At 41.0% G+C, this 23,256-nt stretch overlaps 1 protein-coding gene across 1 annotated transcript in view; it reads left to right on the top strand.

The window, feature by feature from the left end:
- The window catches only part of TMEM47 (transmembrane protein 47), a 34,234-nt gene extending 12,510 nt beyond the window's left edge, over nucleotides 1-21,724 (top strand). Inside the window, exons 2-3 of the mRNA XM_077807213.1 lie at nucleotides 7,026-7,166; nucleotides 21,546-21,724. Coding sequence (XP_077663339.1) covers nucleotides 7,026-7,166; nucleotides 21,546-21,724 — 320 coding nt within the window. The remainder of the gene's footprint in view (nucleotides 1-7,025; nucleotides 7,167-21,545) is intronic.
- The last annotated feature ends 1,532 nt before the right edge of the window (nucleotides 21,725-23,256 follow it).

Below are 23,256 nucleotides of genomic sequence, written 5' to 3'. Positions count from 1 at the left end.
TGTGATACCCCTAAAATAATAAAATTATTACTAAATCTTTGTTATGAAAACACCCACCAGGATCAGCGTAGGGGTGATTGTTTCCTATGGCATGTATAGTGTGTCCCCTTAAGGGCACAAATCTACAGCTAGATTTTCAAATACATGGGTAGCTGTGCATTGAAAGAAGTGTAATTATTGGGGCTGCTCAGTACACCAAACGCAGCGTGCAAGTGCACCACAACTTGGGGGCAAGCTCTGTTGGTGCTTCAGTAGTTAGGCTTTGCAGGTGCTAGCAGTGGCGGGTCCCAGTAAGTACTAGGACTGGCAGGAAAGGGAGGGGTTGCAGATAGCTGAGGAACACAGCCTGGGGGCTAGTCTAAGCTACTGTGCTACATTGGTGCATCAGCACTGCTTCTGCTGAAGATGTGATATGTCAACAGGAGAGCGCTCTCCTGTCAGCATAATTACTCCACCTCAACCAGAGGAGGAAGTTATGTCGGTGAGAGAGTGTCTCCTGCCCATTTAGCGCTGGTGTGGACAGTGCTTAGGGTGATGTAACTTGCATCGCTCAGAGGGTAGCTTTTCACCCCCCTGAGTGACATAAGTTACATCGCCTTAAGCAGTAGTGTAGACAAGCCCTTAAACAATTACAGTTCTAGTGAGCAATGGAAGTTCCTGTTTGGGCCTCTGGGGCAGTCAAATCGAGAGACAGGGCTCCTCATGCCTAGTGCCTGAGGTGCCCTTTCCAGTCCAGTCTTTATTTGAGCGCATAGAAGCTTGCAGGGTTTTAGGCCAGGCTCAGTTACTGTATCTTATGGGGGCCTCTCTGGACTGGTTCTCTGCCCAGCTGTTGCTTCTCCCCCATAAGTACCATGCAGACCTACACCTGGCTTTATCGTCCAGCATCCCAGCCTGGACACAGGTGGCTCTGTGTACAGTCCCTGGGGATTCCTCTCTGCATCTAGCTTCTGTGCAGCTTCTGGCTAGCCATGCAACTTCTGCTTCAGCTTCCCTGACCTCAGTGGCCATGTAGCTGCCACTTCCAAACAGAGTCCAGCCGTTTCCTGGTTCAGCACCATTCCCATTCCCTGGCCAGGGGAAAGGAGATATGCAGTGGGAAGAGGGCTGATGGGAGTTGTAGTCCCCCTGCTTAGTATATCTATCCCAGAGGCATTTCATGAGGAATGTATAATTATATACTAGGTATGTTAATTGTGATCAAGCAGGTGGGAATTAAAGGACACATTTAATGTAATAATTCTGTACTTGTTACTAACAACAACTTAGATTTTCAAAACTGAAAGAATTTTAAAACCTAATTTACTTTTCTCTTTTCATTTCTCTCAGCTTGTCCAATGAAAATCAGTTAATTCAGTTTCACTTTTGTTCATGAACAATTTCAGGTTCTGGGTGTTGCAATATTTGGGTTGCAAACACTTTATGAGTGAAAATAACTGTTTTCTTTTAAGTGTTAAAAATACCCTGGAAATATTTCAGGTGGGTTTAGGTTTTTAAAAAGCTATTCTTTCAAAATCTAAGTATCTACATTTGGGTTCAAATTTAAGGAGAACATTCTTTTAAATCCCAAATTATATAAGATATCTACCATTTAGGCATAATGAAAAAACTAGCACAATTTCTAACAACTTTGTTGTAGTCACCAAAGTCTTGCTCTGTTCGTTGATGTGTAATGTTGTGTATCTTGCTGTGATGTACTGTATTATTACAGGTTTCAGAGTAACAGCCGTGTTAGTCTGTATTCGCAAAAAGAAAAGGAGTACTTGTGGCACCTTAGAGACTAACCAATTTATTTGAGCATGAGCTTTCGTGAGCTACAGCTCACTTCATCGGATGCATACCGTGGAAACTGCAGCAGACTTTATATATACACAGAGAATATGAAACAATACCTCCTCCCACCCCACTGTCCTGCTGGTAATAGCTTATCTAAAGTGATCATCAGGTTGGGCCATTTCCAGCACAAATCCTCAAACCTGGATTTGTGCTGGAAATGGCCCAACCTGATGATCACTTTAGATAAGCTATTACCAGCAGGACAGTGGGGTGGGAGGAGGTATTGTTTCATATTCTCTGTGTATATATAAAGTCTGCTGCAGTTTCCACGGTATGCATCCGATGAAGTGAGCTGTAGCTCACGAAAGCTCATGCTCAAATAAATTGGTTAGTCTCTAAGGTGCCACAAGTACTCCTTTTCTTTTTTTGTATTATTACAATGTACGTGGATTATGTTTCAGAACCAATACAACTAATACTGGTCAGTAAGGCCTCAATTTTCAAACTTTCAGTCACATCCATCACTTTATACATGTGAGCAATCACACTGAATTTAAGGAACTACTCACATATATAAAGTAACTCCTGTGCTTGTTTGCATGATTGGGTTTTAAGTCTTTGAGGAAGCAAATTTTGCATGTCTCTAAAATAGACTTTGTAGTGTAATACAGGGAGTCATCACTCTTAATCATTTCATATATATATATATATAAATGGTATGAAATAGTTAAGCTTAAAAAGAAGCAATTTTATACTATTTTATTTTGTACTGGTAATGCATTCATGTGACATCAACTCTTAAGTACTAGTGATATAGAGAGAAGAAATCTTGCTGTTAACTGATGTTCTTGCTTTGTTACCATTTATTATAAATTATTTCACTGCAATTCCATAGATACATGTAGTATAAAAAAAGAGTTCCTTATAAAACTGAACATATATTTATTACATAAAACTCTCATTTTTAAAGGCATCTATTCCCATTTTTGTTTTTCTGTATAAAAGCGGTCCAACAGTCTGCATATTCCTTTTAAAAATATTATTATGCATGTAGGATGAAATTTCCCTCTGTACAGAGAGCTCTGAAGGCCCATGTTCACTTAAGTCCCATTTAAGCTCTCCTTTGTCACTAGCTGCAATAGCCTTCAAAATTTGAGGATTGAGATTTTTTCTAAGGGGATTTTGATGCATCACTCTCGTTTGGTCATCTATGCAAATCTCAACCCAAAATTATTTTGTGCACTACATAACATTTGACTGTGTTTCATATTGTGTCATCAGTTTTTAAACAGAACTCCCTATTGAGTCCAATGGGGAGTTCTGCTTAAAAACTGATGTTACTATATGGCCCTGTGAGTGGAGACTTTGTGAACCAAGATACAAAAGAGGCAGTCCCTGTTGGAAATCTCCACCTCTCCCCAATACATTTGAGTCCAGAATTCTGCCTGTAGTTAAAATAACTGTCCCTCAATTAATATTTGGGAATGAATAGACAAAATTGAAGTTCTGCTGTTCTGAGCTGATTGTCAACACCACATTCTCAGTCCCCATGTCCCGGAAGTCCATTCCACTTGACTAGTGCAAATCTCTTAGTTTGGAAAATGGGTATTTGTCAACATTGATTTGTCTGCTTACACCCACATCAGTAATGAAACATGGTGGTATCATTGTTTTTAACCTTTCCAAAATCCATAATGTGTCTGAACTGGTGGCTAAGATGTTAGCCCAAGTTCTCATCTTGGACTTGGACTAGGACTATCGTTACCACTTGATTGGTCTTCCTGCCTCATCTATTACCCATTTGCAATCCCTTTAGAAAGCAGTAGCATTCTTAATTTTTTCATCACCTTGTAGCTCCAGTGTCACACATCTTTATTTAAGGAGACATTCTGGCTTCTGATCATCCTGAAGATAACATGGTCACGGAGTCCCCGGGCAGTGCTCTGGAACTGCTCCCTACGAAGCCAGGCAGGACTCTGGGGAAGTCTCCTTTCTGTGAGCAGACTGTCTTCAGGACACACAGCTCACACAACTTCCACCTTCTTGGGTCTGACCTCGGAGCATCCTCTGCCCCTCCGTGTGCTTCCCACAGCGAGTCCACCCAGGTGGGGTCCTGGAGAAGCCAGAGGGTTCTGCACCCCAACTTCGCAGTCAGACGTGACTCTCAGCCAGCCAGTAAAACGGAAGGTTTATTAGACGACAGGAACATGGTCTAAAACAGAACTTGTAGGTGCAGAGAACAGGACCCCTCAGCTGGGTCCATTTTGGGGGGGCAGTGAGCCAGACAACCACGTCTGCGCTTCACTCCATGTCCCCAGCCAGCCCAAAACTGACTCTCTCCAGTGCCTCTTCCTCTGGGCTTTGTCCTTTTCCCGGGCCAGGAGGTCACCTGTTCTCTTTGTCTTCAACCCTTTAGCTCTCATCTTGCAAGGGGGGAAGGGCCAGGTCATCAGTCGCCAGGAAACAGGGTGTTGGCCATTCTCTGTGTCCAGACCCCTGCACACACCTGTCCTCTAGGGCTCTGCAGTGAAAATACATCCTTATCCCACCACCTAGATACTTAAGAACTGCATAGAGGAAACTGAGGCACCCCCACAATATTCAGAGGAAACATTAAGAACAGTCCCGCTTCGTCACAAACATGTAATCTCTTATTATTTGTAAGCATTTAAAATTTCCATTCCCTAGCTTCTCCATATGTATGCAATTTGGTTTATACTTGCACTCTTGGGTGGGCTTTACTTTCTGGGCTAGAGGAATTACATGTCTTGTCTTTGTACCTGTGCAATTTTTAAGTGTAGGGTTTTCTCTGATGTGGTTCCATGCTGGTGGGATGCTCCTCCATTTGATATCTGTAGGTGTTACTATGTTTATATATTCGTTTTGTACAGTACTCTGTTACTGGGAGAGTGTCTTATACATCAGTAACAATAATCATTTAACAAAAATTATAATTTACAATTTTCTTTGTCATATCAGCATTAATCAGTCAGTCCTTGTAACGCTCCTGTAGGTAGATAAGACAGTATTTCCATTTTACTAATAGTAAAACACAGAGAGAGAGAGAGAGAGAGTAAATGACTTCTTTAACTGCATACTGAGTCAGGGTAGGAGACTTGAAGAGTTCCTGGTTCCCAGATCCATAGGCAGTCCAATATCTGAACCTCCGTCACTGAGAACCTGTCTTCATTGCTGCAGATTTCTCTAATGTGACCGCATCTATATAGTTACACTGACGAAGACCCATTAGCGAAGAGATGCTCCACTCCTACATGACTTACTGGTGATTTACTGGGCTAAGTCATGCAGGTGGTAAGTCCCTCTTCAGGTTATTGCAGAGTGTCTACTTTATGGGTTTGAATCAGTTGTGTACTATGTATATATTGTTTTTATGTAATATGTATTTACACTCTTAGTTTCTTTCATTCATACTGTAGGTGTCCTTCTAACTAATTGTTGAAACCCAAATGTGCTTAATTTTGAACATATTTTGCTTGCTTGCCTTTAAAAAAAAAAGTTAAGGGTTCTGGGCAATTTATTCTTCTTGATTTGATCTTATTCTGGTAAAGTTTGATCTCTAAATCCATGCTGAGAATGAGGTCCTAAATCAGTTCTTTATTAACTTTGTACCAGTCATACACTTTGCTTTTCTATTCCAACTGACATATCAGCACTAGATGTGCCAAGGAGTGAGAGAGCCAAAGTTTCCATAGCTCTTTCTGTCCCACTAACTCATTGTAGGGATTTGTGTTGGTGATTATCTCTCTTCTAGTTCTGAATGACTGGAGTCGTTGCTATGATCCTCTTGCTTGATCTGTATTGTTGCAGTGGGACTAAGGTTGAAATCTGCTTCTTTGCAGATGGTCAGCACAAGGCCCCCTCAATTTTAGATTAAACCTTTAAATTAGGATTGCCTCGCCCTCCGCACAGGGGTGGATTTTGCAGTGTACAGAAATGCATGATTCCAGACTGCCGAGATGTTTGTGAATTATCACTGGGCTTCAGATTCTTAAACCTTGGGTCAAGTGCTGTAGCTATCTTTAGAAATCAGACATTGGTACCGTCTTTGCGTTTTGTCAAATCTGCGGTGAAAGTGTTCTTAAAATGAACATGCGCTGAATCATCATCCGAGACTGCTATAACATGAAATATATGGCAGAATGTGGGTAAAATAGAGCTGGAGACATACAATTCTCCCCCAAGGAGTTCAGTCACAAATTTATTTAATGCATTATTTTTTTAACAAGCATCATCAGCATGAAAGCATGTCCCCTGGAATGGTGTCCGAAGCATGAAGGGGCATACGAATGTTTAGCATATCTGGCACATAAATACCTTGCAATGACAGCTACAAAAGTGTCATGCAAATGCCTGTTCTTACTTTCTGGTGACATTGTAAATAAGAAGTGGGCAGCATTATCTCCCGTAAATATAAAGAAACTTCTTTTTCTTAGCGATTGGCTGAACGAGAAGTAGGACTGAGTGGACTTGTAGGCTCTAAAGTTTTGCATTGTTTTGTTTTTGAGTGCATTTATGTAACAAAAAAAATCTACATTTGTAAGTTGCACTTTCACGATAAAGAGATTGCACTAGAGTACTTGTATGAGGTGAATTGAAAAATATTGTGTCTTTTATCATCTTTACAGTGCCAATATTTGTAATAAATATAATATAAAATGAGCACTGTACACTTTGTATTCTGTGTTGTAACTGAAATCAATATATTTGAAAATGTAGAAAAACATCAAAATTAATAAATTTCAATTGGTATTCTGTTGTTTAACAATGTGATTAAAACTGCGATTAATTATGATTATTTTTTTAATTGTGATTTTGTTTTAGTTAATCGCATTAATTGACAACCCTCATATTAACCTTTATTCTACATTAGGGGAAAGCTGTGATTTAGATTGGACTAAGCTAACACATGTTAACTAATCCTGACCTAACCTTGTCCTTTCTCCCTAAACTGGAGAAAGCCAAAGACTCAACTCCAGCAGTTGTTACTCAGGCAAAACCCCCAGTTGAATCTTGAGAAAGGATTGCAGGATTTGCCTTTTAACTTGCATCTATCATATGAAGCATTTAAAAACTCCTGAAGGATGTGTACTCATTTAAAAAAAAAAATGGTTGTGAGTTTCCTCAGGTCCTGATATGTTCTGTACCTGTCCTTTATAGTTCTCCTTTTCCTCTGTAGGGCAAGTGTTTGTTGTTTTGCTGCAATTGTTTTTATTTCTTTCTCTTTCTAGACTGGCAGATAGCGACTCTCGCTTTGCTTTTGGGCGGTGCTACCATCATTCTCATAGCTTTCCTGATTGGTTTGATCTCTATCTGTGTGGGGTCTCGGAGGCGGTTCTACAGACCACTAGCGGTCATGCTCTTTGCAGCAGGTAAATAAATTAATCACTTCCAGAACTGTGTTTAAAATTTTATTCGTACAGCTTTACTTTCATGCAGTAGATGTCCACTGTAGTCATACAGAGACATTTAGTTTGTCTTATCCCAAAAATACCTAATACTATTTAGCATACCAATTTTGTAATATGTTAATAATTTTTACATTTACATTCTTGCAGCTTCTAAATCCAATGCAAATAAATATTGTCTGAAGTACCTGCTGCATGAGGGACTGCAGGGGATAACTCAAAAGAATCAGCTTTTTGAGGAGGTTATTTTGTGTTGCTTCATGTCCCCCTTTATTCTTCTTGAAGCCCATTCTGATAAATTTTAATGTTCTTTTTTAAAATTTGAGATTGAAAAATCCAATTCATAAGGGTGAATGAACCCTTGAAGCCATAAGGATGAAAATAAATAGGATTAAATTTTAAAGGTGTTTGTTTCTGCTCCTGCACCACGAGAGGAATTAATTTCATTGTTTAACTCTTAATTATTAATTTTAACAGTTGTCATATACTTTAAAGCTCTTCTTTGATTTTCAAAGCACCAAAGTGGAACAGTTTATGCAAAGATACACGGAGACCTTAAGAAAGACCTTTGAAAAAAAAATAGGCCCCAAGAATTCTGTAATAACTGCCATACCAAATCCTATCCTATTATGCATTCTGGTGTTTTTCGGCTTGGCCAGTAAACGATACATTTCCCTCCGCCTGAGATCCACCAAGCATGACTTCCCTTCATCCTGTCAATCATATCTGTGCTGGAGCCAACAGATTAAGCCTCTCTGATAGCCCATAATGAAGAGACTGACAGATACATCTAGTCTGCTAGATGGATTTAAAAAAAGCCATTTTCAAGGATATGAAAAGATAGGCCCTCAGAATGTGGAGGGTATTTAGAGCTGAAACAAAGCTCTGGGGAAGGATCTTGCTGCCCCCTGCTGTATGTATTAATACAGTTGGCCTGCTACAATTTAGCAGGAATAGGGACACGCTTTTATGCATGCATGTAATATAACTGTTTTCTTTCTCATTTGCTTTTACTGAGAAAATGCAAAATAGGTTCAGAAATCTTGAGTAGAAATGGATCTTTTTGATCTGTGTGTGAATAAACTGACACATGCCCACTAAATGAATGCACTAGTCTCTTTTATTTTTTTTTAAACTCACCTTCAACCATAACATTATAAAACACTCCAGGCAGTTAATTTCTAGGGAAATGGGATTATTGTACTTCTCTGGTGGTTTCTCATTTGGCCTTTGACTCCAAGTCTCATAATACTGTGCAGTAATTGCCCAGAAATATACTGCCTATCATGACTTATTGCTTAATTAATATGTTATTAAATTTGTAGCTTTTTCTTTTTTTATAAAAGCCTTGCTTTCTCTTTTCAGAGAGACAGGGGGAGAAAGAATCCCAATGTGTACCACTGGGATTAAAGTGAATTTGCTTGTTTATTACAACAATTCTGCTCTTAACACTTACCTACATCAGTATGACTATATTAAAGCTCTACCTTGTGGAAGATAATTTACCTGTTTCCTTTACCCTAGGTTATTAGTATTTAAGAGCCATGGCCCAAAATGTGTTGGAGGGAGGGATATAGTGAGGCTGAGAAGAGCTGCCCTGTGCAACAATGTTGCCTGGCAAATCGGTGGGAAATAGTTTTGGGATTTAATGCTGACGTTGTCATTTGTTCCGAAGGGTCACAGCTTTTCTTTCAACTATCTTTGGAGTTGGACAGGGGCTAGGGAGCACCTGCGAGACCTGTGATGCTATTGAGGACATCTAGGCTGGAACACAGAGGTGTTTTCCCTCCATGCAGATGTCTCTAGATTCAGATTGTCTTTGTGGATTTCAGAATATTTTAGAGGTTGGAGGGTCCCAGCTCCAGGAACCTGCATGATTATGGTTAAGAATTTATTCCCTCTCCCTTCAGATGGAGATATCTACTCCAGGCAGAACAAAAGAAGTGCCTAGAGCCACAGACTGTGTGTGCTGGGGGCAGATGAGAATGTGTAAGGATGGGAATCAGCCCACCCCATGTCACATGGTGGCCTCCAGAGACTTTAGATTCTGGACAATTGTTGAGGGCTTTTGTGATTGACTACCACTTTGGTTTATTTTTTTTCTCCCGGCAAAAGGCCTTAGCTAGTAAGTATGTGTGTGTAGTAGGATACTTGGGGAGTAGGAAGGCAGAAGCACAACAGGTAGTGAAGCAACCCTGGCTAATTATTGAGAATGGGCCAACACAGGGCAGAAGGTAAGCTAGAACAGCAGATCGGGATAGCTTACATGTTAATACACATCTGAAATTAACAATGGGTAAGTAGAGGAGCAATTGAGGACAAGGTATATTTAAAAAAAAATAAGAACAAAAACAAGCCCCTCTTCTGTAAAACACTGTGAAGCAAACAGGATGCTAGTCAATCATTCCCTGATCACTTTGCTTGTTTGTATATCCCGCTACCCTTGGTATGTCTTGGCCTTTTAGTTTGTATACTCTCGAAGGCAGAGGCTGTCTCTTCCTGTGTGCCACACCTGTAATAATGGAGCTCTCATCCAGATAGTGGCTTTTGAGCACTGGGCAATATAAGAAACGACTAATAAGGTGAGCAGGCAAATGCTGCCCCCTGTTTTCAGGATGTGTCAGAAGCGCTACAAACTGAAACTTGAAGCGTGTCCCCAAAGGGATTTCCATAGTAGGGCATGAGTTCGTTGTGAGTATGTAAGCACAATCTAGTTTTAGAATAATGTATATTTCATTTGTATTTTGAGTTACACTCTCTGGTAGGAGCTCCCCTCTCGGGTAACTACTTGTCATAGAATCATAGAATCTCAGGGTTGGAAGGGACCTCAGGAGGTCATCTAGTCCAACCCCCTGCTCAAAGCAGGACCAATCCCCAACTAAATCATATTTGTTCCAAACTCCTACCACCCAGGACTGATTGAAGTGCCGTGCAGTTGATTAGCAGAGCCGCTTGCATCCAGCTGGCAGCATGTATTCAGGTGCCCCTCCTCCCGCTGTTTCATGTTGCTCCTGCCCTCGGTCTTGGAGCCCCGGCTGCTCCTGAGACGCTCCTGCTGGCTGTGCAGAGCGGGTGGGGAGGGGAAGGGGGAAGGGGGTACTGATGTCAGGGTGTCCCCCTGCCCCTGTACTCCAGCAGGGGAGAGGGGACAGCCTGGAGGGTCTGAGGTCTGAATGCTGTTCCAGGTGGTGAGTGAGTGCCTTTACCTTAAAGAGAGAGCGCACGGTCTCTCAGAGACTTCCCCAGCACATACAATCTCTGTCTGTCTCTGTCTCTCTCTCTCTCCTTTCTCATTCACACTCATGCACGCATGCAGTTTGTGTGTCTCTACACACACCCCTCCCAACACATACTTGTGTTATTGTTGTTTACTTCTTGGTACTTCCTGCAATGCACATATATTCTCTGTAATTTTAGTCTTTCAAAGTGTGTTATTTTAGTTTTTTGACTGGTCTATGCATTTCATAATTTTTATTTCTCTTACACATAAATTGAATTATTTGAATAGTGACTTCTAAAATGCCTAACCTTTCCTGGCTGGAGTGATTATCTCTATGGTAACTTTTAAAATATATATATTATATCTAGGTTTTTTTTGTTTCTAGTGGTGGCGTACAGTACCTCGGTGCACATAATAAAATTTATTCCACACATGGATGGAAAAAATTAGAGGTAACATTAGTCAGGGCTCCTACTTATCTTTGTGTTCTGACCAATTCTTGCATACAGTTTCTGTGACATTACGGAGGATACAATCTGGACCGTTGGACAGCTGTGTCCCCTCAATTCTCCAATCTGGGGTGCCTTTTCCATTGCTTTGCCGGGAGAGTAACCACTGCTGGTCTGCTCACACACAGCTCTAGCATGTAAATTACTCCAAGTTATACTGTATGAGTGCTATAGCCAGCCACTCATCAATTACACTGCAGGGAAACACCAGAAAACTCCTAGTCCCAGACTTTCCCCCAGAAATGTGCATCTTGGACAATACAAGCTCATATAAAGTCAGTAATTTCATGAAAAGAAAATGATATGCATGAATCCTGTTATCCCAAATGAAGTTTCCCAAACACTTCAGCCCAACCACACTGGTTTAGATAAAACAGATTTATTAACTGTTTTACAGAAAGATAGATTTACAGAAAGATAGATTTTAAGTGATTACAGGTAATGAGGCATAAAAGTCAGAATTGGTTACAAAGAAATAAAAAGTAAAACACAACTAATACCTAACTTAACAAGCTAAATGACTTCAAAGCCAAGGTCTCTCTCATCACAAGTTCCTCCTGTCTTAGTGGCTGAATCTTTCAGTCAGGATCCCTCCCCAGTCCAATGCTGCTCCTTTGTTCTTCAGGTGTTGGGGATGCCATTGGTAGAGAGAAAGGAAGAGATGATTTGGGGCATTTGCTCTCTCATCTTGTAGTTATTTCTCTTGTGCAAGAATCCTCTCCAGCTGAGGTTCAGGAGACAGAAACTCTGTGTAGACAGGAACCTCAAGTTGCTTCTTTGTCAAAATGCAGATTCTTTGCCCACAGCTTCTCTCATGCTAAAGAGTGGCCACTTAATCAGGTGATGATCCATTTGATCTCGTTGACGCCTGGCTGAGGCGTTGGCTAGCCTTTTGTTTCTGGGGAAGTGGTTTGTGACTGCCCTTCAGAACATGCTGGAACATGTAATATCTCACAGTGGAATCTTATAACTTTACATACTATGTGGCCACACATATTTTACCAAGACAATAATGATCAGCAAGTCATGAGTTTTCAAATGATCCCTCACAATTCATACTTTGTACAAGTTTTATCATGATCCTCTAAAAGGCATGGACGCAGGGGTACACACTGTCACAGTTTCATACCTAGAGACTGCCTCCCAGCCCAAAAATCAGATTCTTCTCCTGCACCCAGCATAATCTCTTCTTCCAGTTGGAGGAGATTGGGCAGCAAGAAGTAGGGTCAGCCTTCTGCTTCCAGACAATGGTTGGCTAGAGAGCTGGCAGGAAATCCCACCCCTTTGATAAGTTTTAGGACTGAGTCAGGGATTTTCTTTAAAGGCCATCACCAACACCTTGAATAGTACCCGAAAGCCCTGTTCAGACTGTTTGGGACCAGTTCTAGCTGAGAGACCCTTCTCTCTCTCATTATACAACTCCAAGGCAGCGGAGATCAGTTAGGAAATGCTTGCTTTCAGACACTGCATTTCAACACTTCATGACAGTGTGCTGGGCACACGCTCCCTCTCCGAGGGCCCATGTCTTTGAAATTCACTTCCCTTCTCGGCTCATTAGAATCCAAATCTAGTGATTATAAGGGCATGACGCACAGGATTTGGTTGACTTTGTTCTTAGTTGTTTCACATCGTATATCTTGCATGTCTGCTAATCTTTGAAATTACAGCACCTACCAGTTATTACTCAGTATGTGTGTGTGGGGGGGTGAGAAGTATATTTATATAGAAGTACCTCCATTTTCATAAACATTTTCCAAATAGAAGGCTGTATTGACTGTTGTTCAGCAAAATCTTCTTATCTTAACATTTTTGAACAAGATGAAAAAAGCTAGTGGATTACTTTTTTCCTATTTTCAGAAGTGTTGTTCTTCTGCATATACAGTGTTATAAAAAATTCTGGTTCAAATGCAACTTCCTGGAGAGAAGTCTTGGAAGTGCAGTAGAATACTTCATAAAAACAAGCCCTGCAGGGTGGCCTGGACTTGAATATTTCAGTTTGTAACCAGGACTAGCACATTTTGAGTAGCAAGAGTTTAGTTTAAGCTGTTTTTGTTTTTCTTGGGCTACTGAACGAATCAGCGAAGCCAGGTCAGGATGCCAGGAAGTCAGACCAGAGGAACAAGAGCAGAAGCAGGATAGATCTCGGTTGTTCACACAGCTGCCTGTTGCTGGCTTATGTGATGTCAGCGGGCCAATTGGCTACTCTGGGATTCTGCCAATGGGATGTCTGTCTCTAATTGGGGCTGGGCTTTGTGGGGTGTGGATCAGACATTGTCAGAAGGCACCAGGTGGAGGGCTAAAGTGTGGCTGCTCTTGTAATCCCTGTGGACCTGTGTTTGAGGCCTGTGAGTCATGACAGAAACTTTCCTAAATGTACTGATTGTAAGCTTAGTGAAACAACCCAAACTCATAGATCAAGACAGTTCTTAAATCAAAGAGAGCAGCAACAACCACCTGGAAACACAGCTAGTGACAACCAAAGTCAGAGGGAGATGCTGGATGCTCAGCCCTTCTCCAAATTAGGTCACTTGTTTCACGGTCTGAATATGGATTTACAAACCTACCTTTAAGCTGCTATTTTTACAGTTGTAGCCATGGAGCCAGATGTTTAACTCCTGAAGAACTAATCAAGGCAACTTAATGAAGTCGGTGAATTAAACAAGTGAGAGATTAGAATAGCAAACTTGAGAAGAGTGAGAAATAGTTTTCTTTTAAAAGCTAAGGGCATGACTGTGATAATTCTGCTCATGCTGTGGAGTACCATACTTCACTCATGCTCTCATTGCCTTCAGTATAGAGTAGGTGGTAATAACTCAGTGTGAGTAGCAGTATCACAATCAAGTCCTAAATGTTGAGAGACCAGTTGGTTCAAGGAATAGTGTGGTTCTTTTATTTTCTTCTGTGCTTTCAATTAAGGACTGGATCCAGCAATTGGATCTATATGCATGGACTGTTCTGTTTGTACAATGTTCCAGTGGTTTGGGAGCAACAGAAATAGGGTGATTACCTGTCTTGAATTGGGCGGGACAGTCCTGAAATGTAGAGTTCAAGACCCAGTCCTAGGCTGAATGACTCTGGGACAGCATTTGTCCCCAATTCCCTGCGGTGCTGCTCTGTGCTCAGGGGCAGTGTCAGCCTCCTCCTAATGTAGGAGAACAGAGGTGGGCCTTAGCTCCTCCTTGCCAGGCCAAAAGCCGGAGCCAGGCAGTCGTAAGAGCTGCCCAGGGAGCCCGGGCCACTGTGGGTAGCCTTGGACCCTCCACCTGCCCTGTTAGGCATACCCTGGGCAGCGCCCGGGGGTGGGGGAGGATATGGGCTGGGGGATACTGTTGGGCCTCCCAGCCCCCGTCCCTTCCGGCTTCTGGCATAGCCAGGGGCAGGGCCTCGGGGAAGAAGAGGAGCAGGGGGCAGGGTCAGAGAGGGGGTGGGGCTCCTGCATGTGTTCCACTTTCGTCTTTTGAAAAAGTGATCACCCTAAACAGAAGATTTTTACTGTTGATAGCTGGTGGCCCCAGAACAATCCCTTAGTGGATGGGCATCCATGTCACAGAAATCTGTATCTACGGTGGCCAAAGAGAGAGAGAGAGAGAGAGAGGCCAAAGACTGACTGGCCAAGAAAACCCCTCTTACTTTTTGGTCTCTGTCGGATCTGAGATGCATTGGCAAGACAGGAGCAGTAGCACAGACGCCAGCAAACAGAGCTGAAAATGGGAGTTTGAGTGGGAGTTGTAAGGGGAGTTTGGGGGAGGGACTGCGTGGTTGTGGTGGGGTGTGTGTGTGTGGGGGAACGGGTGGTTCCTTGACAGGAGCTTAAGAGGGAAGCCTATCACAGCTACAGAAGCAGCAGTGGTAGTGACTCAAGGAATGGAAGAGATAATGAAGATGACCATGGAAGCTGTGGCATGCATGTTATCCTGGAGCGGTACCTGGACAGTGCTTTGTTTGTATGATGAGCTGCCTGATAGAGCTGATGGTAGCGAAGTGCTGAGGTTTGGATTTTCAGGTAGAAAATATGATTGAGTTTTGAAGGGGATTTAAGCTGATGATAGCTGGAAGACGAGAGTAGGCTGAAGGGAAAACTCAGGACTGGCAGATGCAAGCTGGGCTGGAGAACTGAGAGTAGATTGCTGGATAAGGAAAGTGGCTAGTGGAAGCATGTGATTACAAGAACTAGCCAGAGGAAAAGACTGGCTACTGAAGGAGAAATAGAGCTCAGGAACAGGTTTGCTGAATTGGAAAATGAAGGGGCACAGCAGGCAGTAACAGACTGTGGGAGGGCAAGGAAGAAAAGAGCAGCTAGTTCTACAAGAAGAGAGGAAAAGTTGATAGAGATAGCCAGAGTTCGGAGCCCCAGGAGGCTAGAGGATGACTTGCAGAAGACTGCAAGAGGGAACAAAAGATACGAAGACTTGCAGCCAGAAGGAATGGAAGGAGGAAGACCAGAGAATTGCAACCATCAGGAAGAGGCAGGTCTATGTGATTGGGGACATCCTACTAAGAAGGACAGAGGGACCTGTTACCGGAGCTGATCTGGAAAACAGAAAGGTGTGCTGTTTGCTGGGAGCTAAGATATGGGAGCAGGAAATAATCCACCGATTGTCCTTCATGTGAGAACAAATGACACAACTGGATTCTCGCTGGAATGCATCAAGGGAGAGTATGCCAGGATGGGGAAGATCCATTAAAAATAGAGACTCAGGTGATATTCAGTGGGATTCTACCTGTCCCTAGAGGAAGAGAATGAAGGAGAGAAAAGATTATGATAATCAACAGATGGCACATGCAGTGGTTCTATAAGGAGGGCTTTGGGATGTTTGATCACTGAGAGGCATTCATGGACAGAGGACAGTTCTTCTGAGATGGACTCCACCTGAGTAGGGAGGGAAATAGATTTCTGGGATGGAGGTTGGCACAACTGGCTAAAAGCTTTAAACTAGGAATTCATGGGAGATGGCTGGGAGATGTTAATGCAGTCTCCACACGTGATTCTAACATTGAGTGGGAGGACAATCAAGTAAGAGAGGAGAAAGCAGTGGAGAAAGGAACAATAGGGTAGGAGAATGGACGTCAAGAGAAAAGAAAGTGCCAGTACCAATGACACTAACAATCAGGTAGGTGATACTGGCAGTAGAATGACCATACCTAATCAGGTGAACAATCTGGGTGAAGCCCAGCAGAAACAACTAAGATATCTGTAGGCCAATGCAAGGAGCCTCGGTAACAAAACTGAGGAAGTAGAACTTCTGGCACAGAAGAGAAACCAAATATAGGGATAACAGAAACATGGTGGAACACTAGTCATGACTGGAATACAGGTATTGAAGGATATGTGCTGTTCAGAAAAGACAGAAATAAAGGTAAAAGTGGTGCAGTAGCATTGGATATTAATGACAAGGTAGACTCTAAAGAAATTAAGTGATAGAATGGATAAAACAGTCTTTCTGGGTCAGAATCACTTTGGGGGAAGAAAGGCAACAGAGGCTCCACTGGGTTAGTACTTGGGGTCTGTACTGGGATCCGTTTTGGATATGAATAGAGACCTCTTTAATATTTTAATGAAATAAATACTACTGGGAATTGTAAGATTATGGGAGGTTTTAATTTTCCAAATCTAGATTGGAGGACAAGTGCTACTAATAATGTTAGGGCCCAGAAATTCCTGAAATGTGATGACTGACAGATTTCATCACCAAATAGTCCCCAAACCAACAAAAGGTGATGCTATTTTAAATTTGGTATTGGTGAGTAGTAAGGACCTCATAGAAGAACTAATTGTAGAGGACAGCCTTGGTTTGAGTGATCATGAGCTAATTCAGTTTAAACTAAATGGCAGGATAAACAAAAATAGATCTGCAACAAAGGTCCTTGATTTCAAAAGAGCTAACTTAAAAAAATTAAGGGAATTAGTTAGGGAAGTGGACTGGACCAAAGAAGTCAAGGATCTGAATGTGGAGGAGGCTTAGAATTACTTTAAGTCAAAGTTGCAGAAACTATCTGAAAACTGCATCCCAAGCAGGGGGGAAAAGTTCACAGCGAAGGGTTGCAGACCAAACTGGATGAGCAAGCATCTCAAACAGGTGATTGAGAAAGCAGAAAGCTTACAAGGAATGGAAGGTGGGAAGGATCAGCAAGGAAAGCTCCCTCTTGGAAATCAGAAGATGTAGGGAAAAAGTGAGAACTGCCAAAAACCAAGCAGACTTGGACCTAGCTAAGGAAATGAAAACCATAGTAAAAGATTCTGTAGCCATATAAATAAAAAGAAAACAAGGAAAGAAGTGGGATCACTAAGCACTGAGGATGGGGTGGAAATTAAAGATAATCTAGGCATGGCCCAGCACCTCAACTAATACTTTATCCTACTTTTTAATATGGGTAATGAGGAGTTTAGTGGTAGTGACAGGGTGGCTAATAGAAATGAAGATATGGAGGTAGAAATTTCCACATACGAGGTGGAAGTCAAACTCACACAGCTTCATGGAATCAAAGTGGAGGCCCCAGATAATTTCCATCCAAGATTATTAAAGGAACTGGCACATGAAATTGCAAGCCCAATAGCAAGGATTTTTAATGAATCTGTAAATGGAGAATTGCTAATATACTTCTTATTTTTAAGAAAGGGGAAAAAAGTGATCCAGGAAACTACAGGCCTGTTAGTTTGACCTCAGTTGTATGCAAGGTTTTGGAACAAATTTTGAAAGACAAAGTAGTTAAGAACACAGAGGTGAACAGTAACTGGGATAAAATACAGCATGGTTTTACAAATGGTAGATCATGCCAGGCCCACCTCATCTTTCTTTGAAAAGATAACTGATTTTTTTTAAGCAAAGGACATGCAGTAGGTCTAATCTACCTGGATTTCAGTAAGGCATTTGTTACAGTTCCTGTGGTAAATTACTAGTTAAATTGGAGAAGATGGAGATCAGTATGAAAACTGAAAGGTGGATAAGGAACTGGTTAAAGGGGAGACTATAACGCGTCAGACTGAAAGGTGAACTCTCAGGCTGAAGGGAGGTTACTAGTAGAGTTGCTCAGGGATTGCTCTTGGGACCAATCTTATTTAATATTTTCATTCATGACCTTGGCACAAGAAGTGGAGGAGTGCGCTAATAAAATTTGAGAATGACACAAAGTTGGGAGGTATAGCCAATACAGAGGAGGACCAGAATATCTATCAAGATGATCTGCATAACCTTATAAATTGGAGTAATAGAAATGGGATGAAATTTAATAGTGTAAATTGCAAGGTCACATATTTCAGGACTAAGAACAAAAATTTTTGCTATAATCTGGTGATTTGTCAGTTGGAAGCGACAAAGGAGGTGAAAGACCTGGGTGTAGTGGTTGACCACAAAATGACTATGAGTCACCAATGTGATGTGGCTGTGAAAAAAGCTAATGCAGTCCTAGGATGCATCAGGTGAGGTATTTCCAGTAGAGACAGGGAAGTGTTAGTACCGTTATAAAAGGCACTGGTGAGACCTCATCTGGAATACTATGTACAGTTCTGATCTCCCATGTTTAAGAAAGATGAATTCAAACTGGAATAGGTGCAGAGACGGGTTACAAGGATGATCAGAGGAATGGAAAACCTACCTTATGAGAGAAGGCTTGAGGAACTTGCCTTGTTTAGCCTAACCTAACAAAGGCTGAGGGGAGATATGATTGCTCTCTGTAAATATCACAGAGGAAGAGGAGTTATTTAAGTTAAGCACCAATGTTGACAGAAAAACAAATGGATATAAACTGGCCATCAACAAGTTTTAGGCTTGAAATTAGGTGAAGGTTTCTAACCATCAGAGGAGTGAAGTTCTGGAACAGCCTTCCAAGGAGAGCAATGGGAGCAAAAAAAAAACCTAACTGGCTTCAAGACTAAGCTTGATAAGTTTATGGAGGGGATGGTATGATGAGATTGCCTACCATGGCATGTCGCCCAACTGTTACTGCTAGTAACAAATATTTCCAGTGGTTGGAGATGGGACATTAGATGATGAGGGCTCTGCGTTACTACAGAGAATTCTTTCCCAGGTGTCTGGCTGGTGGGTCTTGCTGACATGCGCAGGGTCTAACTGATCACCGTATATGGGGTTAGGAAGGAATTTTTCCCCAGATCTGATTGGCAGAGACCCTGGGGATTTTTTCATCACCTTCTTTCAGCATGGGGCATGCGTCATTTGCTAGTTTGAACTAGAGTAAATGATCGATTCTTTGTAACTTGACATCTTTAAAATCATGATTTAAGGACTTGAATAACTCAGCCAGAGGTTATAGGTTTATCGCAGGAGTGGGTGGGATTTAAGGACTTGAATAACTCAGCCAGAAGTTATAGGTTTATTACAGGAGTGGGTTGGTGAGATTCTGTGGCCTGCAATGTGCAGGAGGTCAGACTAGATGATCATGATGGTCCCTTCTGGCCTTAAAGTCTATGAGACAGTGTTGGGTTGAGATTCATTGGCAGGACAATTTTGCGCTATTGTTGTTGCACTTCCTGTTCTGCCAGTAAATCGAGGGCTTTAGTCTCTAGTGCAGTCAAATTGGCATCTTTTGGTAGCACTAAAGCCATTTACTTAAAAGAGGAAAAGAGCGCACAGGGAGGATCTAAAAAGCAAAATGAAAATGATTTTTTGTGCAATAAATGTTTAAACACAAGGATAATACAATTAAGATGTATTTCATTTTACTATAATTTTGCAATGTAAGTTCAGACAGAATTCTGGAATTCAGAATAGTCATTTTTTAGTGTAATTTTAATCTGGCACTGGGCTCATAGAGGATTATCTCTAAATAGCGTTCTTATTTTTATTACATTTAATACATTTCTTTGTTTAAAAAAATGTGGTGTTATATCAGATAGCTCTGTGCTTTCAACGATATATGCCCCAATGCTGCAATTACTTAAGCATGTGCTTATCATTGTGGTTGTGAATAGTCCCACTGAAATCATGGGGCTGCTCCTGTGCGCAAAGTTAATCATCTGCTTAAATGTTCATGAGATCAGGGGCACATTGTGTATTTAGAATGAGAAAAGGCTGGAAATCACATTGCTCTGGTGTCTTTTCTCCTCTTGTGCACATGCAGTTCATAGAGTTTAAGGTCAGAAGGGACCATTAGATCATCTGGTCTCACCTCCTGCATAATATAGGCCATTACATTTCACCCATTTATCCTTGTATTGAACCCAATAACTGTTTGTCTCAATTATGCTAATGGTAGTTATGTACCTGCATTAGGGAAGGATGGACCATTATAAAACTGAGCTCTCCAAACAGAAAATTAGGTTCTTCATCCATGCATGCACACACAATGCACTCTCACTGTAAGCATATTCCATTTGGTCAGGATACAACACAATAGTTAACCAGGTTTATTGAATTCCATTGCAAATGTGTTTGGAGCATATTCCTCTTGCTGTATGAAATCTTCTGACTCTCTCAGGGACAGTATCATAGAAAATAATGATTTTTAAGCATCTCGCTTCCTAGAATTTGCTCTGTTTCATCAGTTTTGAGCCAGAGCCAGACATATTTTTCCTCTCTGTATTTACTGTATGCAGCAAATATTTTTCCACATATTAGAGTTTTATGACTTCACAATAGGTGACAAAGCTTTATGAATTCCTTTGGTAATCCATATAATCTATTATTAATCCTGATTTTAATAGGTGATGTCTACATAATATATAATTCCATAAGAATTATATTGTAATTGGACATATTAATATCACATACTGCTCGTCGTTTAGAATAAATTGGTTGAGTGTGAACTGTATTTCTTCAGGTTCCTTTATTCCTCCTCATCTTCGATGTGTTCTATTTATAGTATCCATTTGATTAGTCACTTTAGTTTTATTACAGAGAAAATGCAAACTCCAGACTTAAAAAGGTAGAGAAAAGGAAATTGAAAAGAGATTGGTGTTACTTCAAATCTCCAGGGAACAAATAGAATCATATCATTATCCAATAGCAATAACATTTGTTCATCTCCTGGGGAATATATTGGAGTTGCTATACTCTCTATGGATTAAATAAAGTTTGTGTCAGTTTATTTTTATGTACAAGCAGAGCAAAATATACAAATAAAAATTGGACCAAAGGTATTTTTATAATTACTTTTTAAAAAATACAAAAAGGTAAATGACTTGCTTGTGTATATTACCAAGTACCCTACATTTAGCCAATTAAATTATGCAGTTATGCAACTTAACAACTTGTTAAAGCTGCAAGACTAAACAATACAAAATCAGATGGTATTAGACAGAAATAACATGTTGGAGTGTGTCGGGGGGGGGGGTTAACAGTTTTTTTAAAAAAGGAAGGAGGAGATTGGAGGACGGACAGAGAGAGGGGAAAAGTGGAGAGGTGAGGTGGAATGGAAGTCTAGCATTATTTGAGCTATCTCAACATTCTTTACCCAAATGTATCAAGAAGCAGGATCCAAATTTCTTCCAATTCATGTAATTGCTCTCTGTGTTGATAGGCTGCTATTTCTTTCGCTGCTAACTCAAATAGGTTCATGTAACCAAAGGCATTTTTAATGTGAGTGTTGGTAACATAATGTTTGTGTTTTTATGTAAATGAGTAAAACCCTCTTCTGACTTTTGGTTAATTTCTCTTTCAGTTGTTCTTCAGGCGTGCAGCCTAGTCCTTTATCCAGTCAAGTTCATCGAGACAGTCAACTTGAAAATATACCATGAGTTCAACTGGGGCTATGGCCTGGCTTGGGGTGCAACTATATTTTCGTTTGGGGGTGCCCTCCTTTATTGCCTGAACCCTAAGATCTATGAAGACTACTACTAGTGCCACTTTAGTTTGGGGGAAAAAAATGGAATAACAGAAGGGTTACTCCATCTTTTCTAACTCGCTGTTTTTTAGAATACTTGTGGAGCATTAAGCAGTCGCTCTGTTGATTTAATAGCCTTTGCCTTTTGGCCGCAAACACTATAACTAGCTTTTACATCCATTTAAGAGAACTGCAAAAATTAAGATTACTGATCTTACACAGGCAAACGTTGCAAGCTGCTGATACGTTAATGTCATTTTTCTTGACAACAAGCGAAGGATCTACATGACAGCGATCATTGTGAGGGACGTTGCTGGAGTGAAAATGCAGTGCCTGCATCTGCCATCGCCTGCAGGGGAGCAGCTGGCATAAGCTCCATTTAGAAGTTTCCTTATATCATGGAGGATTCATATGTCATGATAAGCAGGTGGTGCCATCTTATATCAATAAGTGCTGTTGGGCCCTGGTCACTTGCTAGAAAAAGCTGTTGAGAAATTAGTTGCAAATGACCATGTGTTGGGGGCAGTGAATGTAAATGATAAATGAATTTCATAATGTCTGCATTGGACAGTTTGCTGAAAAAAAACCCGGGAGTTTATGCATTAGCAAGCCACATCTTCCCTGCCAACTGTGGCAGATCCCTGAAGGGAAGTCAAAACCTGGAGACACGTGCTTCTAATTATGTGGCTGGAAGTTGTCTCAGCTCTGAGTATTGTGGGGTGGGACGAGGGGTAACGGGGGCCTCAAATTTCCCTGTGGCAAATAAAATGCAGGTATGAGCTGCATTTGTCTTCATGCCCTTTTAATTTCCAAACTGTGCAGTAGAAATGCATAAATAACAAGTCCAACTATTTTTATAGAAGGCATTTGTTAGTATAAATGAGTATGTGTGTGTATATATATATATATATATATATGTAAACATATATAAACATATGCAGAGGAAGAAACACATTACATCTCAAAATGGTAATATTTGCTGTGGTGCAGTGGTTAAAGCACTAACTTTGTATGCCTTCTTAAGAGTCTTGGATCGCTATCTCCATTTTGGGTCAGTAATGCAAAATAAACATCTTAAAATTGGTTGCTTTCTCTGTATGCCCTTATGCTCTGTTTTGATGGGAAATATCTAAAAGGTCATATACATTTGAGGTGAAATTAAATCTAAAATAGCTAGTTGCTTGATACTTATTACAAGTATTTATTTTTTTTAAAAAAAGCTGTTTAATGGAGAGAGACTACCACTTTCTAAAAATCCAGTTAGTTTCTGTCTCTAATTGAAAGAATGTAGCTGAGATCCAGTTACGTACAGTATAAAAATGTTATCAGTACAGTATGTACTCAAATATTTGTTTCAGAGTAGCAGCCGTGTTAGTCTGTATCCCCAAAAAGAACAGGAGTACTTGTGGCACCTTAGAGACTAACAAATTTATTTGAGCATAAGCTTTCGTGAGCTACAGCCCACTTCATCGGATGCATTCAGTGGAAAATACAGTGGAGAGATTTATATACACAGAGAACATGAAACAATGTAACAACATGAAACAAT

This window comes from Eretmochelys imbricata, chromosome 1 (genome assembly GCF_965152235.1).
Source record: "Eretmochelys imbricata isolate rEreImb1 chromosome 1, rEreImb1.hap1, whole genome shotgun sequence".
Taxonomy (NCBI): Eukaryota; Metazoa; Chordata; order Testudines; family Cheloniidae; genus Eretmochelys; species Eretmochelys imbricata.
This window is presented reverse-complemented; position numbering and strand designations above follow the sequence as displayed.